At 64.8% G+C, this 14,535-nt stretch overlaps 2 protein-coding genes across 4 annotated transcripts; one reads left to right on the top strand and one right to left on the bottom strand.

Moving 5' to 3' along the window:
• The first annotated feature begins 527 nt into the window (after nt 1-527).
• Nucleotides 528-3,703, top strand: FGF22 (fibroblast growth factor 22). The gene is given in 3 exon segments (XM_061189084.1): nt 528-945; nt 948-1,031; nt 3,099-3,703. Coding segments are annotated over 3 exon segments (927 nt in total). The 3' UTR covers nt 3,524-3,703.
• Nucleotides 3,704-4,739: 1,036 nt separating this feature from the next.
• RNF126 (ring finger protein 126) lies at nt 4,740-14,535 on the bottom strand. Of its 3 annotated transcripts, none has more exons than XM_061190958.1 (9): nt 14,391-14,535; nt 7,944-8,002; nt 7,636-7,699; nt 7,376-7,539; nt 6,445-6,513; nt 6,301-6,370; nt 5,750-5,843; nt 5,507-5,622; nt 4,740-5,426 (listed from the first exon to the last, which is right to left on the bottom strand). In XM_061190958.1, exons 1-9 carry the CDS (start codon nt 14,463-14,465, stop codon nt 5,280-5,282), a joined length of 858 nt encoding a protein of 285 aa, XP_061046941.1. In that variant the 5' UTR covers nt 14,466-14,535; the 3' UTR covers nt 4,740-5,279. The 3 variants fall into 3 exon arrangements, with proteins under 3 accessions (XP_061046941.1, XP_061046940.1, XP_061046939.1); XM_061190957.1 differs by having other exon boundaries at nt 7,295-7,506; XM_061190956.1 differs by having other exon boundaries at nt 7,295-7,539; nt 14,391-14,534.

Raw genomic sequence — 14,535 nt, 5'->3', positions numbered from 1 at the left:
CCCTGTCTCTCTGTCGCTCACACATCTGTCTGTCTCTGTCTCTGTCTCAGCCATCTCCGCCTGTGCAGTCTCATAGTCTCTGTCTCTCCATCTTAGTCTCTGTCTATCTCTGCCTCTCAGTCTCTTGTCTCTTTGTCTTTGTCTTTCTCTGTGTCTGGCTCTGTCTTTTTTTTTTTTACCCTTTTAAAAAATTGATGTGTAGTTAATTTACAATGTTGTGTTAGTTTCAGGCGTACCGCAAAGTGATTCAGTTATACATATATATCTATTCTTTTTTGGATTATTTTCCATTATAGGTTATTACAAGACCTGTGCTGTACACCTGGCTCTGTCTTTATATCTCTCTGTCTCTGGCTCTGTCTCTCCCTCTCTCTGGCTCTGACTCCCGCCGTGTCTCTGTGGCCCGCCTCTCTCACACTCACACCCCCGCAGCCCCTGCAGGCCAATCTGGCTACTCACGGAGAAGCACCGCCCTCCCCGCCCCGCAAGACAAATAAACACGCGTGGAGGCCGGAATGTTTTCCCGAATGGGCCCCGCCCTTGTACTGGCCCCGCCCCCGTGGGGAGTCATCCCGCCCCCTGCGGCTCTGGCCCCGCCCCCCAGGAGCCGCATTGGCCTGTCCCAGACTCTGCAGGGCGGTCAGGCCGCCCTGACCACGGCCCTGCGCCGCATCCCGACCCACCCACTGTGGCTCTGGCCCCGCCCCCGAGGCGCCCTATTGGCCCCGTCGAGCACTCCGCCCCCCATCTCGCAATGGCAGAGCAGCGGACGCGCGCGGGGAGACAAGAGTAGGCGGCGGCGAGCGGGGCGTGGGGCCATACGCGGCCGCCTGTGGCTCGGCCTGGCGTGGCTACTGCTGGCACGGGCGCCCGGCGCCGCGGGGACCCGGAACAGTCCGCGGAGACCGCGCAGCTACACGCATCTGGAGGGCGACGTGCGCTGGCGGGCCTCTTCTCCTCCACCCACTTCTTCCTGTGTGTGGACCCCAGCGGCCGCGTGCAGGGCACCCGCTGGCGCGACAGCCCTGATAGTGAGTAGCCGGGGGCGCTCCGCGGGGGCAGGGGTACAGGGCAGATAGGCGGACAATAACAGCAAAGGCAGCAGTAGTAGCAGCAGTGAGCTGGGCCCTCTCTCACTTGAGGGAGGGTCCGGAGGCTTCTCTGGCTGCGTGGCGTCAGCCAAGTCATTTCCTGACTGGGGCCTCAGTTTCCTCAACTGTAAAATGGGGTCCAACCCACTTGGAAGGAGGGTTGGACAGTTGGGGTGAAGGTCACAGGGGAAGCTCCCAGCTCCGGGCCTGGCTCAGCAGAAGGGTCTTTGTGAGATAGTTGAGGTTGGGGTCACGGGGCCCATTTACAGAGGGGAAGCTGAGGCTCCCGGAAGTGCCCCCGTGGGCCCAGTACATAATGAGATGGGGGCAGAGCTGGGTCTGAACTCTGAACTCCCCACCCTGCAAAACAAAACTCAGGACCTGCCGGAGTTGGGGACCCCTCTATGTCTTCCTAGACACCCATTTGGCAGATGAGAAAACTGAGGCACAGAGAGGGCAAATGACCTGCCTGAGGTGGGAGGTGGGGGCATGGAGCTGGGGCTCCAAAGTGCCCAGAACCTCATCGAATTGGAGTCATATCCCTGCTGCCCTGCCCAGCAAACAGTAGGTGCTCAATATGTGTTTGTGGAATGTATGAGGCAAGAGGAGATGAAGGGACAAAGAAAGAGGAGGAGGTTGGTGATAAGTGGGAGACCAGGGTGGTCGGTGACCCCAGGCCTGTCTCAGTCTCCCCACATTTTTGAGGCCGGGCAGGGGAACGGGGGAGCCGAGCCATTGCCGGCCACTGCCTGAATCACCACCATTAGGGCAGATAATCACCCCTGCCCTTCCCACCTGCTTTCATCTGGGGCTCTCAAGGCTCTCATTAGGCTAACTGGATGAGGGCAAGGACAGGGGGAGTGGCTGGGCCGGTTGCTCAGTGGTGGGCCTGGCCAGGAAGGGTGGCCTCGGGCTGGGGGTGAGGTCTGGCTCTGCTGGGTGACCTGGGACAGTCACTGCTTCTCTCTGAGCCTCAGTTTCCCCATCTGGGCAGCGATAAGTGTGACAATGAGGAGGTGGGCTTGAGTTGAGCCTCATATAGAAAGAAGGAGCTGGCTGTGCACAGGAGGAGCTGAGTGCCTGACCCAGGAAATAGGAGGTGCAAATGTCCTATGGGACATGAGGTGAGCTGCCCGTCACCTGAGGCATCCAAGTCCAGACTGAACACCAGAGGGCAAGGCCTTGACTCCAGATTAGGCCCCAGTGCCTGGGTGTGGCTCAGAGAGTGTGGGCTGGGGCTTGTCCCCCAGCTCTGCTTCACTGGACAGGAAACATCAGCTCAAATGGGGCAGGGCTCGCCCAGGGTCATCCATCCACAGACAGGGCCCGAGGAACTGGCTCTGCCACTTCTCAGGCCTCAGTTTTCCCCTGTGGGAAGTGGGCACGGTCCACACCTCCCTCCTGGGGCTGCTGTGTGGGCTTGGTGGGATACAATGCCTGGCATACAGTTGGCACTCAAGCAGTGTTAGCGGGTATCACTGATCTGAACACACTGTGCTTTAAACACCCTGTGTCCCACCCCCAGGCCGTTGCCTGGGCCGTACCTCCTGTCTGGAATTGTCTCCCCCATAACCGGACACGGCCGCGGCTAGCCGAGCTGTCATAGTCACTGCCGGGGGTCTACATCTGATAGCAGCAGCTCACCTGGCAGGCACTCACCTCCTCTGGCTTGGTTTTCTCATCCCTGACTAACGGGGCCCTCCCCTGGGCTCCCCATTGCCCTCCAGAGAAAAGCCTGAGCCCTCCCCACTGACTTCCCCCGACCCATCAGGGCCAGTCCCGCCTCAGGCCTTCCCCCTGGCCTGGTGTCCTTCCTCCCCCGCCCCCGGCCTCGGGGCAGATGCGGGCAGGACCTGCGTGGTCCCTGGTGTGCGTCCCCACGCCCAGCACAGGGCCAGGAGCACGGTAGGTACTTGGGGAATGTTCTCCACACGAATGAATGAATGAAGAGCGGGGTGGGTGGGCGAGTGGGTGGTGGGCGGGCCCTGACACAGCCCCTCCCCGCAGGCGTCTTCTTCGAGTTGCGCTCTATCCGCGTGGGCGTCGTGGCGCTGAAGGCCGTGAACACCGGCTTTTACGTGGCCATGAACCGCCGCGGCCGCCTCTCCCGGTCGGTGAGTGCAAGTGCGCGGGGTGGGCTGGGGTACGTGGGGCGCGCCCGGCGGGGGCGTGTCCAGGGGCGTGCCCAGGGCCGCTTACAGCCCGCCCCGCAGCGGGTCTGCGCTAGGTTCCGGGAGCGCATCGAGGAGAACGGCTACAACACCTACGCGTCCGTGCGCTGGCGCCACCGCGGCCGGCCCATGTTGCTGGCGTTGGACGCGGGGGGGGCGGCGCGAGGGGGGCGGGGGGGCGGCGCGGGGGCCCCGAGGCGCGGGGTCCGCACGCAGCGACACCACCCGTCCACGCACTTCCTGCCCGTCCTGGTCTCCTGAGGCCCAGGATCCATGAGTGACGGCTGGACCGAGATTCCAGGAGGCGCGCGAGCCGGGCGGGCGGCTGAAGACCGAGGCTGGGGAAGGCCCGGTCCCGGCGAGCCCGTGTCTGGTTACTCACTGATTTCACATGCGTTGAGCGCCTGCTGTGCTGGGCACTGGGGACACCGCCGGACCCCACAAGACGTGGCCGGCCCTCAGGGAGCCTCTGAGTCTGAGGGGACAGTGAGCTGAGCAGGGGCCATAGGAGTCCAGTCACAAGCTGGGGGGCAGGGAGGCTTCGACAAAAGCACCTGCCAGGCTGGAGACGGGGCCTCGGCCACGTGGGGGCCAGGTCTGGGAGGGCACTCCAGGCCGGGCACAGCCAAGCAAAGGCTCGGACCTGGGAACTCACTGGGGTGCCTGAGGCAGCGAGGAGGTGAGGGAGGCTGGGGGACACCGACCCGCCATAGACTGGCAGGACCTGGTCCTGGGCCTCTGAGCTCGTGTCACCTCACAGGGCAGAGGGGACTTCGCAGGTGGAATTGTTAAGGCCCCTGAGACGGGGACGACCCTGGATTCCCCGAGGGGCCCAGCGTCATCCCAGGGTCCTTATAAGAGGGAGGCGGGAGGGTCAGAGGCAGAGAGACGGGAGATGCTGCGCTGCTGGCTGTGAGGATGCAGGAGGGGCCGTGAGCCAGGGATGCGGCGCCTCTAGAAGCTGGAAAAGGCGGAACCGATGCTGCCCTGGAGCCTCTGGAAGGACCTGCCCTGCCCACCCTGCATTTAGCCCCTAAGATGCAAACTGTGACCCCAGGACTGAGATGATAAGCGTGTTGTTTTAAGCCACCAAGTTTTGGTGACTTGTCACAGCTGACCTTGGTGACACGAACACAGAGCCCCTCAGATCCAGCAGGATGTACAGGCTGGGGTGGGGGTGGGGCACGATCAGCCTCCTAGGGGTTGATCTTCCTCTGAGGGGCAGGGGTGGAGCCAAGAGGGTGCAGGGGAGGCTCCCACCCCTCCCAGCAGCCACCTTCCACTTCAGAGACAGAAGACCAATATGGGGGGCACTTCCCAGGGCACAGGCTGGACACTCACTGGCTGAGGCAGCCATGTGACCCTGATGGGGGACAGCCTGTGGATGACATGCCAGCTGCGGGGGCTCGGCCGGCTCACCTCCCTGACCCGGGGCTGCGCCCCCCGACGCACACAAGTAACACGCCAACCACCTGCATTTCTTTCTAAGTAGATGTATTTTTAAATAGCTTTCAAGATACACATATTTTCTCCTTTAAAAAACGTCTGTCAGAGCAGTTTCGTCCTTGTTTTGCTGGTCATCCTGGTGGTCCCGGGCCCCCGAGCTTGGGGTGGGGCTCAACGGCCTGTCCACGCGGTTGGGACCCCAGCCGAGCGACTCCACCCTGTCTCTCCACAGATCATGCAGGCCCGCGAGTGAGCTCAAACGTCCATTTATTTCAAAGCAGTAATAATTTAAAATTATAAAAACCTTTCTGCCGCCGAACACGTAGAGGGTGAGGTCAGAGACAAACAGGAAGGGGGTCAGACGCCCCGGGCGGCATGTGCCCAGCCCGGCCCGGCCCGTCCCTGGGGAGGCCGGGCTCCCTCTGCAGCCGGGAGGGGCGGGTCCTCCAAGCCTGTGCCGCGGTGGGCCCGGCGGCACCACAGTCCGTGGGTGCAAGGGGTGCAGGGGGGCCGCGGCGTCCGCAGTCCCGGCCCGCGGCCCAGTGCTCGCCCTGGGGGCCGGCCGGGACGCTCAGGAGCTGCTGGCTGGGTTCTCGTTACCGGGCGAGCTGGAGGAGGAGGACGAGGAGGAGGAGAAGCTCACGCCCGCCAGGCCCGGGGGGTCAGTGGCCGTGTTCTGTCCTGTGAGGCTTTTTCGGCAGACGGGGCAGCTGTCGTGCTTTGCGGGGACAGAGGGGAGAGGGGAGCCGTTCAGAGGCGGGCAGGGCAGGGAGGGTCCCGGGCTGGCCCGCCGCTCACCTGCTCCAGCCAGGGCACGATGCAGCCGTCGTGGAAGAGGTGGTTGCAGGGCAGCTGCCGCACGCGCTCGCCCAACCCGTAGTCGTCCTTGCACACGGGGCACTCCAGCCCGGAGCCTGTGGGAGCGGGCGGGCCGCGGGGCTCTCAGGGGGGGCTTCTCTGCAGCCCCCGCCAAAGGTGTCCCAGGGGATGGAGGGCACACTGGCCTCAGGACCACCGAGAAAGCTGGGCGCGGGCGCGTACCTACGTGCTCCTCGGTCACGGGGATGGTGGGGAGGGCCTGGATTTTCTCTTTGTCTGCGGGCGGGGGACCCGTGTTTTCAAACTGATTGAGGAGCTGAAAGACAAGAGGCCAGAGTGCCAGGAGCTTGTTGGCGGGCGGGCAGGGCCCTCGCCCCACAGGGCTCTGAAATGCAAGGCTGGGTTACCTGCAAAAGCACCGAGGCCCCGTTTGTCCTGGCCCGACCCCCTCAGGGGTCAGAGGTCAGCTGCCCCCAGGAGGCCCAGCCCCGGGCTTCTGCCCACTCTTCTGCTCATCTAGTGAGCGTCACTTCACAGCCGGGGCCGGCGGGCACCTCCCAGGGCCGAGGCACCTCCCTGAATCCTCACGCGGCTACAACCAGGGGGCCGGTCGCCAGTGACAAAATACTCAGTGGAAGGCCCCAAGGTGGTCACGTCCCCACCTCACAAGTGCCACCAGGGACGTGGAGGTGGGAGACGACACCCCGTCCTCCAGGGAGCACGGGCCTGTAAAGTCGTCGTGCCCAGTACCAGCCCCAGGGAGGCCCCTGTACCTGCGTGATGATCGCATCCAGGCCGTTCGCCCCCCAGGCGTAGTCCATTGGGTTTGAATGCAGGACGCCCCTGGGCAAAGAAGTCTGGGGTTCAAGTGGCAGAGGGGCCAGACAGGGCGCAGGGGGACCCCCCCACCTACTCACCAGGGGCCCAGGCCCAGGTTGGGGATGGTGGCCGGGGTGATGATGCCGTTGACCAGCTGCTGGATGATCCTGGAACAGAGCAGCCAGGCCCAAGGTTAGCGCCCTCCCAGGGAGGGGCCAGCGTCAAGGGGCTGGCTTTTCAACTGGTAATAATAAGAACCAAACACGAAAGGCGCCCCAAGGCAGGGTCTCCTTGAGGCCTGCATGGCGCCTGTCAATGCACGACTGCATCCAACTCTCATTTTGCAACCTGGGGAAAGCACCGTGGGGGATCCCAGGGGCTTGAGGAACTGTGGGGTCAGCCCGGCTGTTCGCGGCAGCCCTGAAACGTGCCGGCTGAGGTCACAGTGAGCCAGGCTGTGTCCTGAGCTGGACAGGCCTCGGCCTACCTGCAGTCAAGTTCCATCTACAAAGACCCACGAAAGCTCAGCCCCATCTCCTGCAGGGCTGGGACGGGCCTACTGGGTCTTCCTGTCCTCACGACCCCGCACACCGGAGGGGGCAGGGACACCGGACACCGCACACCGCTGCTCGCCTGCACCCGGGATGGCTCGTCTGGGCGTGGACCAGCGCATCTCAGCAGATGAAGATGCCCACGGGGCGGAGGCCCCTCTGAGAAGGACGATGGGGGGCGGGGGGGGGGGGCAGGCAGGCGGTGGGCACACAGCTCCTCGGGCCAGCCGGACCCACCGGGGAACCGCCCTGCCCAGAGGACGGCCCCTGAGCCAGCACCCACACCTCCGTGCCCACAGAACCTCCTGGAAGGATAGCTGGCTGCTCTGCCTGAGCCGGGTGGGGCGGGCTCGAAGCCCCGAGCGTCCCGCCCGCGGCCGCCCCCAGGCCCCCTCACCCTTCCAGCGTGGGGACGCCTTCGTGCCGGCCGGTGGTCCGCCTCGCGGTGAGGCGGGCGCGGGGCTGCCGGGCGCCGTACCGGTGCCGGGAGTGCTGCTCTCTCTCCCGCCGGCTCTCGGGGTCCCTGCCATCGTCGGCCTGCGCCCCGGGGGGGAAGGTGGGAATCTCGAAGCTGTCGTCAAAGATGCCGAAAGCAAAGTGCCCGTAGCCCTGCGGCAGCGTGAACAGGGGCTGGTCCACGTTCTGCGGAGAGGAGGGCCGTGACCGCGTGGATGGGGACGCGGAGGGGGCGGGGGCGGGGGCGGGGAGGGAGGCCACCGCTCACCGCTCACCGCTCACCTCGAACGGCTGCCGGCTCTGGTCCGCGGGGGCTGTGGAGGGGGCCGAGCCGTTCTCTGCACTCCTGGGAGGACAGGCGCCGTCAGCAGCGGGGCAAAGGCGGGACCCCCGTACCCATGGGCCTCAGGCCGCCTTCCGCAGCCCCTGCCCAGGGCCCGAGGCAGGAGGCTAAGGAGCCTAAGGGCGGAGGTCCAGCCCACCCCCCACCCAGGTCCAGCCGCCGGCCCTCGTCACGGCCCCCCCATCCCCCCTAGCAGGTTCGGCCAGCGCACCCTCGGCCCGAGGGTCTGTGCCAGTGGCAGCCTTACCTGGTCTCTTCCGGAAGCTCCTCGATAAAGCCAGACTCGCATCTTGGGCAGATGTAATCCTGCAGGAGGAGAGGGCAGCAAGCATGATCTCTGGGCTGTGGTAGGGCCAGGATGGACATCATCTCAAGGCCCTGGGTATGAACCCGCCAGGTCCGGTCGGGCCGCCCCGGGCAGGGCTGGCGCACAGACACCCTTGCCCGTGGCTACAGCCTCCGACGCTCCCCTCGCAGGTGGGCTCCGAGCTCCCCGGTGGCCTCTTCGACCTCCCATGTCCCCGAGTCCATCAGCCTGTGCTCCCCACAGTGACAGAAGTCACAGTTTCGGGGCCTCCAGTCAGCCGCATCCGTCAACAGGCTAGTTGACATGGGTTCAGCGAACTCTCCCAACTTGGGGGACACGAGAATGTTCTGTGACACCCTCACCCACACATGCACATAAGGGAGGACTGGGAGAGTGACTAGCGGGGCTCCAGGACTATCTGGGCCTCGGAGCAGATCCGCTCCCAGGAAGGTGGCCGCCGAGGGGGGGAGGCACCACCCAGGCAGAGGGACCGGCCTGCGGAACATTTTGGCAGCCCCAGCACGCAGCCCATGACACCAAGCTGGAGCTCTACTCCATCCACACCGGCCACCTGCCCTCCCAGCCCTCACTTTCCCCAGGCCGGACAGCCAGCGGGCAGAGACCATGATGTTCCAAGGGAGCGGAGAGCGGGACCCGCCCCAGGGACGGCAAGATGTCTGAGCACCAAAGCCACCACTCAGGCCCAGAACCGGGCCCAGGCCCCACGTGTCCCAAAGCCATGCAAACAGGGAGCTGAGCCGCGAGCGTGAGGTGCTTCCACCCGAGGCCACCCGCGTACCCACGGGGAGAGGCGCGGTTCCCGGGAGCAGAGGGCACCGCTGGCCTTGCCACCCTCTGCGGGGAGCGACGCCGGGGTGTGGCGGGCACGGTCCACCCTGCGGACGGCGGGACCACCACGGTGCATACTGTGTCCCCCCACCTGCCCCGCTCCAGAAAGCAAAGCGAGGTCAAGGATCAGAGGACACTGTCTGAGCCACGGGGAGGGCGGCTGGAGCTGCACAGGTGATGGGGACTTGTATGCAGAATATCTACAGAACTCTCACAATTCAACAACAAAAAGACAAACGCCCTGGTTAAAAAACGGCCAGAGAGAATGGTAGTGTGATGAATTGGGAGATTGGGATTGACATACATACACTAATATGTATAAAATGGATAACTAATAAGAACCTGCTGCATAAAAAAAATAAATAAAATTCAAAACTTAAAAAAAAAAACAAAAAACGGACAGAGGATCAGAACAGATGTTTCTCCCAAGATAGACAAGTGGCAACAAGCCAAGAACAGACACACAACACAGGCAACAGGGAAACGCAACCCGAAACCAGTGGGACACACTTCACACCCGCCCGGATGGCTGGACCCACAAAGCCAGCAGAGACCAGTGTGGGGAGGAGGTGGAGAAATCGGAACCCCTACACGGCCGGTGGGGGTGTGAAACGGGGCAGCGTCCTTGGAAAACAGTCAGTCACCCCACGACCCTGATTCCACTGCCAGGCACCCACCAGGGGCAACGGAGACACACGTCCACAGCAGCCAAAGGTGGACACAACCTAAGTGTCCAGCAGCGGATGACGGATAAACACGACATGGTCCCTCCACACACAGGAACATCACTCAGCCACGTAAAGGGGTGAAACCTCGACGCTCACGACAATGTGGACGGACCCTGAGAACACGATGCTCAGTGAGAGAAGCAAGACACAGGACGGACAGTGTGTGATTCCATTGATGGGAAACGTCCAGGACAGGCAGATCCACAGACACAGAGAGTGGACTAGTGGTTATCAGGGGCTGGGGTGACAGCTGATGGGCACAGGGCTTCTGTTTGGGGTGACGGAATGTTCTGGACTTGGACAGAGGTGACTGCTGGCTTCAGGACTCTGAGTGGACTGAACACACCAACGTGTACGCTTTAAGTGGGTGGAGTGTATTGCAATAACGCTAGGCCAGAAACGACAGCGATGGCAGCACTCTGCCCTCCTGAGCAGGGGCGAGGGGCCCAGGGGAGGCTCCCCTACACAGTGAGTGGCCACGACAGTTGTCACTGGCGTGGGATTTCCAGGGCCGGCGGGGGCATCACTCAGGGGCTCCTCCTAAGGCCCCCCAGCCAGCTCTCAACCTGTTGTTTATTTCAACGTTTCACAGGGTGCAAAACGTGGCCACAGGAGGCTTTGTGGTGGGTGACGCGGTGACCAGGGTTCTCACCCACTCCGGGAGCCCCCGGGGGGAGGGCAATGGACACGGGCAAACGTGGCTGCAGGTGAGTCTGTGGTGACCAAGGTTAGGAAGCTGGGAACCAGACGGCTCCTGAACACAAGCTCACAGGCAAGCTGGGACTCTGGCCTGCCCACACCACCAGGGTCTGACCCGGGTCAGCAGGCAGGTCCAGAACCTCACTGGAGCCTGGCAGAACCCCCGTGAGAAGCGTCTCTCTCTCTCCTGGGGACCCTGCCTGCCCCAGGCCCGCACCCTGCCCCGGGGTGAGCCTGGAAGAGCCAGGGCGGGGCTGGCGCCACACCCTCCTGGAGATTGGGCACCCCCTCTTCCACTCTTGAGGCTCGCCACTGCTCCTGGGTGCCTGAGAGCCTGTCACCTCGCCATTCTCTGGGGTCCCTGTGTCTCCCTGAGCCCAAGTGCTCCCCACCTCACCTTGCAGCCCCAGAACAACCCAGCCCGGCCACGCCCACTCCCAGCTCCGCCCATCTCTGGGCCTCTGCCATCCCCTGTCCCCTGTGTCCCCTCGATCCGAGCAGATATCTACCTGGCTTGCTCCCTCTTGGAAGCTGGGTCTGCTCAAACATCACCTCCCGGCTGCAAGCCTCGGTCTCCCCATCTGCAAACGGAGGGTGGCCTCAACCCCAGGCTCTGGAATCCGGCAGCCGCGGCCGTCCTGCGGCTCAGTGCTGGCTGTGGTCAGGCCCTGCTCTGCGCCCTCCGTCCTCGGAGAGCCCCACGCCCTGAGACTGAGTGGCCTGGCTGAGCAGTGCTCGCTCCACACCCAGGGATTCAGGCAGGACCCCGGGCTCTGCTCGCAGGCAGTGGGGGAAGGCCCAGACCCTGGTCTTCCAATGCTCTCCTCCAAGGGCGTGTCCCTGAGATTTTTATTACATCACTGTGTAATAAAAGCGGTGGAAACCCTGGGATGGAGTGCTCGCCCCCCACAGGGCAGGGCCTGTCTCCCTCGGCAGGACCCTAGCTCGTGAGCACCTGTTCCTAGCCGAAGACTCCTCATCTTGAGGAGACGGCCGGCAAGGGGGCCATCCTGTCATCATCACCACAGCAACAGCGGCCGACCGGCAGACGGCGGCGAGAGAGCAAGCGCTACATTCACTGAGCGTTTGCTCCTGTGCTCGGCCAGCTGGGGCCCTCAGAGACAGGCCTCGCCCTTCACGCGCCCCTTCACACCACGTGCAGACCCAGGTTCCCCGGCCAGGCGCGTGTGGCGAAGCCGAGGACACTGAGGTGGGAGCTGGAGAGACGCTGGCCTCGGCAGGCCCAGGCCCCCCAGAAAGGGTTGGGGCGCAGAGCTGCCGGGGGTATGTGAGCTCAGGTCCAGACACAGACGTGACGAGACTCCCCACGCCCCTGCAGCCCCTCGTGCTCCCAGCCTGGGCTCACCAGCCCACAGACCCCAGGGGCAACCCTCCTCAGATGTTACTGGGCCCAGGGGCCCACCCAGACCCCGTGGGCAAGTGCCCCCACCCCGCAGCACTCTCTTCTGCGTCTTAGCAGCTGCCCCGCAAAGCGCATTCACGCCCCTCTGTCCCCCCACAGTGTCTGTGAGCCCCACGCATGCCGGGGTGCAGCACTGTCCCGGGGCCTCGCATCACCTGGGGCCCGCTGAGTGCCGGCAATCTCCCATCGACGTGACACATGGGCCCACCCTGCCGGGGGTGCGCCTCACTTCAGCCTCCAACGGCGCCGGGAGGCTCGGAGGTGCAGCCAGGGAGCCCCACGGTGTGGCTCTGTCTGGTGCCCCTCGTCCAGCCACCCCTCCGGGGCTCAGCCCCCTGCTGTCCCCCCAGACTCCCGCCCTGCGCCGCACCAGCTGTCTCTGGAGCAGCCGTCGGGTCGGCCCTGTGGGGCAGCCCTCATCTCTGGGCCCCTGGGTCTCAACTCCAGGCACGGGGCTGAGCCTGCCTGGGCCTCGGCAGCAGCGGGGGAAATGGGTGCCCTCGGCAGCTGCACAGCACGCCGCCGGGCGGGCGGGGGCCCAGCCTGCTCCCCAGCGGCTGTGTGGAGGACAAGGTGCAGGTGCGTAAGCCTGGGGACACACACGGGCCTTCTCTCCTCACCCTGATGGCCCTCCGAGGCAGCCGCCAGGTCCTGTCCCCGTCCTCCGACCCTGCTCAGGGACACTTCTGAGAGGAAGGCAGGGGCCATCCACAGGACAGCAGGCCTCAACAAGGCCACCCATGGTGGTGGGCCGAACCCCAAACGCCACCTGGTCCGCCCACCCGCGGGCCCCGCCCGCGGACGCCCCACATCCACCTCGTCCCCGGTGCTCCCGTTTCCTGGGGGAATCGAGTCTGGGCCTGCGCACCTGCGCAGAGGCCTCCAGGTCGGCCAGCCGGTCCGGTTCCTGCTCCCACACGCCCGCTCCAGGCAGGCACCGGCCCCTCCCCAGCTTCCCGGGCCTCCCCTGCCCACGCGCGCCCGTCAAGCACAGGGGTGCCCTCGCCAACCCGTCTGACAGGCGAGGAGACCGAGGCCCAGGGCGTCTGGGCTGCTGGGAGGAAGCCTGCGGGCAGAGTGCCGCGACAGCAAGTCAGGAGGAGCATCTCAACACCAGCCGGCGTCTCACTGCACACCAACCTCGGGGTCAGTTTCCCGTGAACAGAAGTCCGTGCTGGCGGGGGGCGGGGGGGGGGGGGCTGGCGGAGAGCGCAAGTGCTGGCGGGGACCTCCCCCTGTCACCACGTTAAGAGCCCACCTTCCTGCCCCCGAGAACACCAAGTGCGCCCCTTACTCATAAACAGACACCCACTCTACTGGGCCTCGTCGAATCCCGTCCCAAACCCCACGCTGGTCCCCTCCCTGCCATTATTTGCGCTTAACAGAATTTACCAACGTTCCCAATCAAATATTTGCCAATCGCTTGTTCAGCGTTGGCTCCCTATAAACTGGGAGGGCAAAGGTCATGGCTACCTTGTCACCACTGGATCCTGTGACTAGGAAGGACCTCGCTAGACCAGTGACAGTCGGAAAAGGTCAGGGTCCTTCTGGGCCAGGACCCGGGCCCCAGGCTGGCCCCGGGAAGGGAGGCCAGAACAGCTAGCAACACAGACTGCTCGGCCCCAAGCTTCCCGATGGCTCTGGACAGGCCACTCTGGGGTGAGCCTGAGACCCAGGGCCTGTCTGGGGCTCACAACAGTTGCGAGGGGCTGCGTGCAGCTCCTCCAGGCTGGGGGCTGTCCTGCGACCAGCCCCTTCCTGCCAGTCGAGAAAACCAGACCCATTGCTGGGGCGCGCAGGAAGCCGGAAGAGGCAGGAAGACTTCTTCCGGGACGCTGGAGTGAGGGAGTGGGGCAAGTCTCAGCTCCTCAAGTCTGCTCATGCACCCAGGGTTTCGATTTATGCCCCCCCGCCAAGCCCCTTGCCTCTGGAAGCCACATCACCTCTACCCTTTCTCTCCTCCTGGGCCCAGGCACTCCTCTCCGCTCCAAACCCTGACTCTAGCTCACTCTCCTCTGAAGCTAGGATAATGTCCACCAACTCCTTCTCCTGCCTCCCCCAGGGAAGCCCACAGCTGCAAAGGCAGGACTAAGAGTCTGGCTCTAAAATCAACCAGGTGACCAAGGAGAGCTGGTGCTCTATCAATCGTTGCCACCTGCAGCTCCTTCCCCTGGTCAACCGCACCGCCCGCTTCTTGCTCCCCGGGAGCTAGCCGAGCGGCAAATGCCGGGAGCGGGGCCGCCCTGGGGCGCCGTGCCTTCAGTCTTCCACCCGTGCAGCGGGGGAGGGTCGGTCGGGAGCGGGGGCACTGATACCATCCTGGACCTACCGACTCGGAACTTCCGGGCTAACGGGTCTGGAAACCGAGCCTTTCACGAGCAGCCCTCCCGCGGCCTCCACCCGGGCGAGAGCGCAGGGCCCACCTGGGTGCAGGCCCCCACCCCCGGGAGGCAGAAGAACGCAGGCTCGGGCCGCCGTCGGGCCCGAGAGAGCGGCGACTCCCTCCCACGAGGCGCCCGCGGCGCCGACCGCGCTCGGGGCCGGCCCCGTTCCCTCCCGGCCGCCGGCCCCGCTGCGCCACCAGGGCCGCCCGCTTCCGGGCTCTCCGCGAGAACCTCAGTTTCCCCGTCCGAGCCAGCTAGCCTCAGGCTGAGGTAAAGGCCCCCGCCCGCCCGGCCTGGGCCTCACCGGCAGGCGCGGCACGATCTCGACCGAGCAGCAGTGGCAGAAGTACCGTCCGGGCTGCGGTGACGCCTCGGCCATGGCCACCGCCGCCTCCTCCGCGCCGCCCGCCCCCCGCGCGGCACCCGCCGCCCGCCGCCGGCCGTTTGCA

The sequence above is a fragment of the Eubalaena glacialis genome, chromosome 4, assembly GCF_028564815.1.
Source record: "Eubalaena glacialis isolate mEubGla1 chromosome 4, mEubGla1.1.hap2.+ XY, whole genome shotgun sequence".
NCBI classification, from domain to species: domain Eukaryota; kingdom Metazoa; phylum Chordata; class Mammalia; order Artiodactyla; family Balaenidae; genus Eubalaena; species Eubalaena glacialis.
This window is presented reverse-complemented; position numbering and strand designations above follow the sequence as displayed.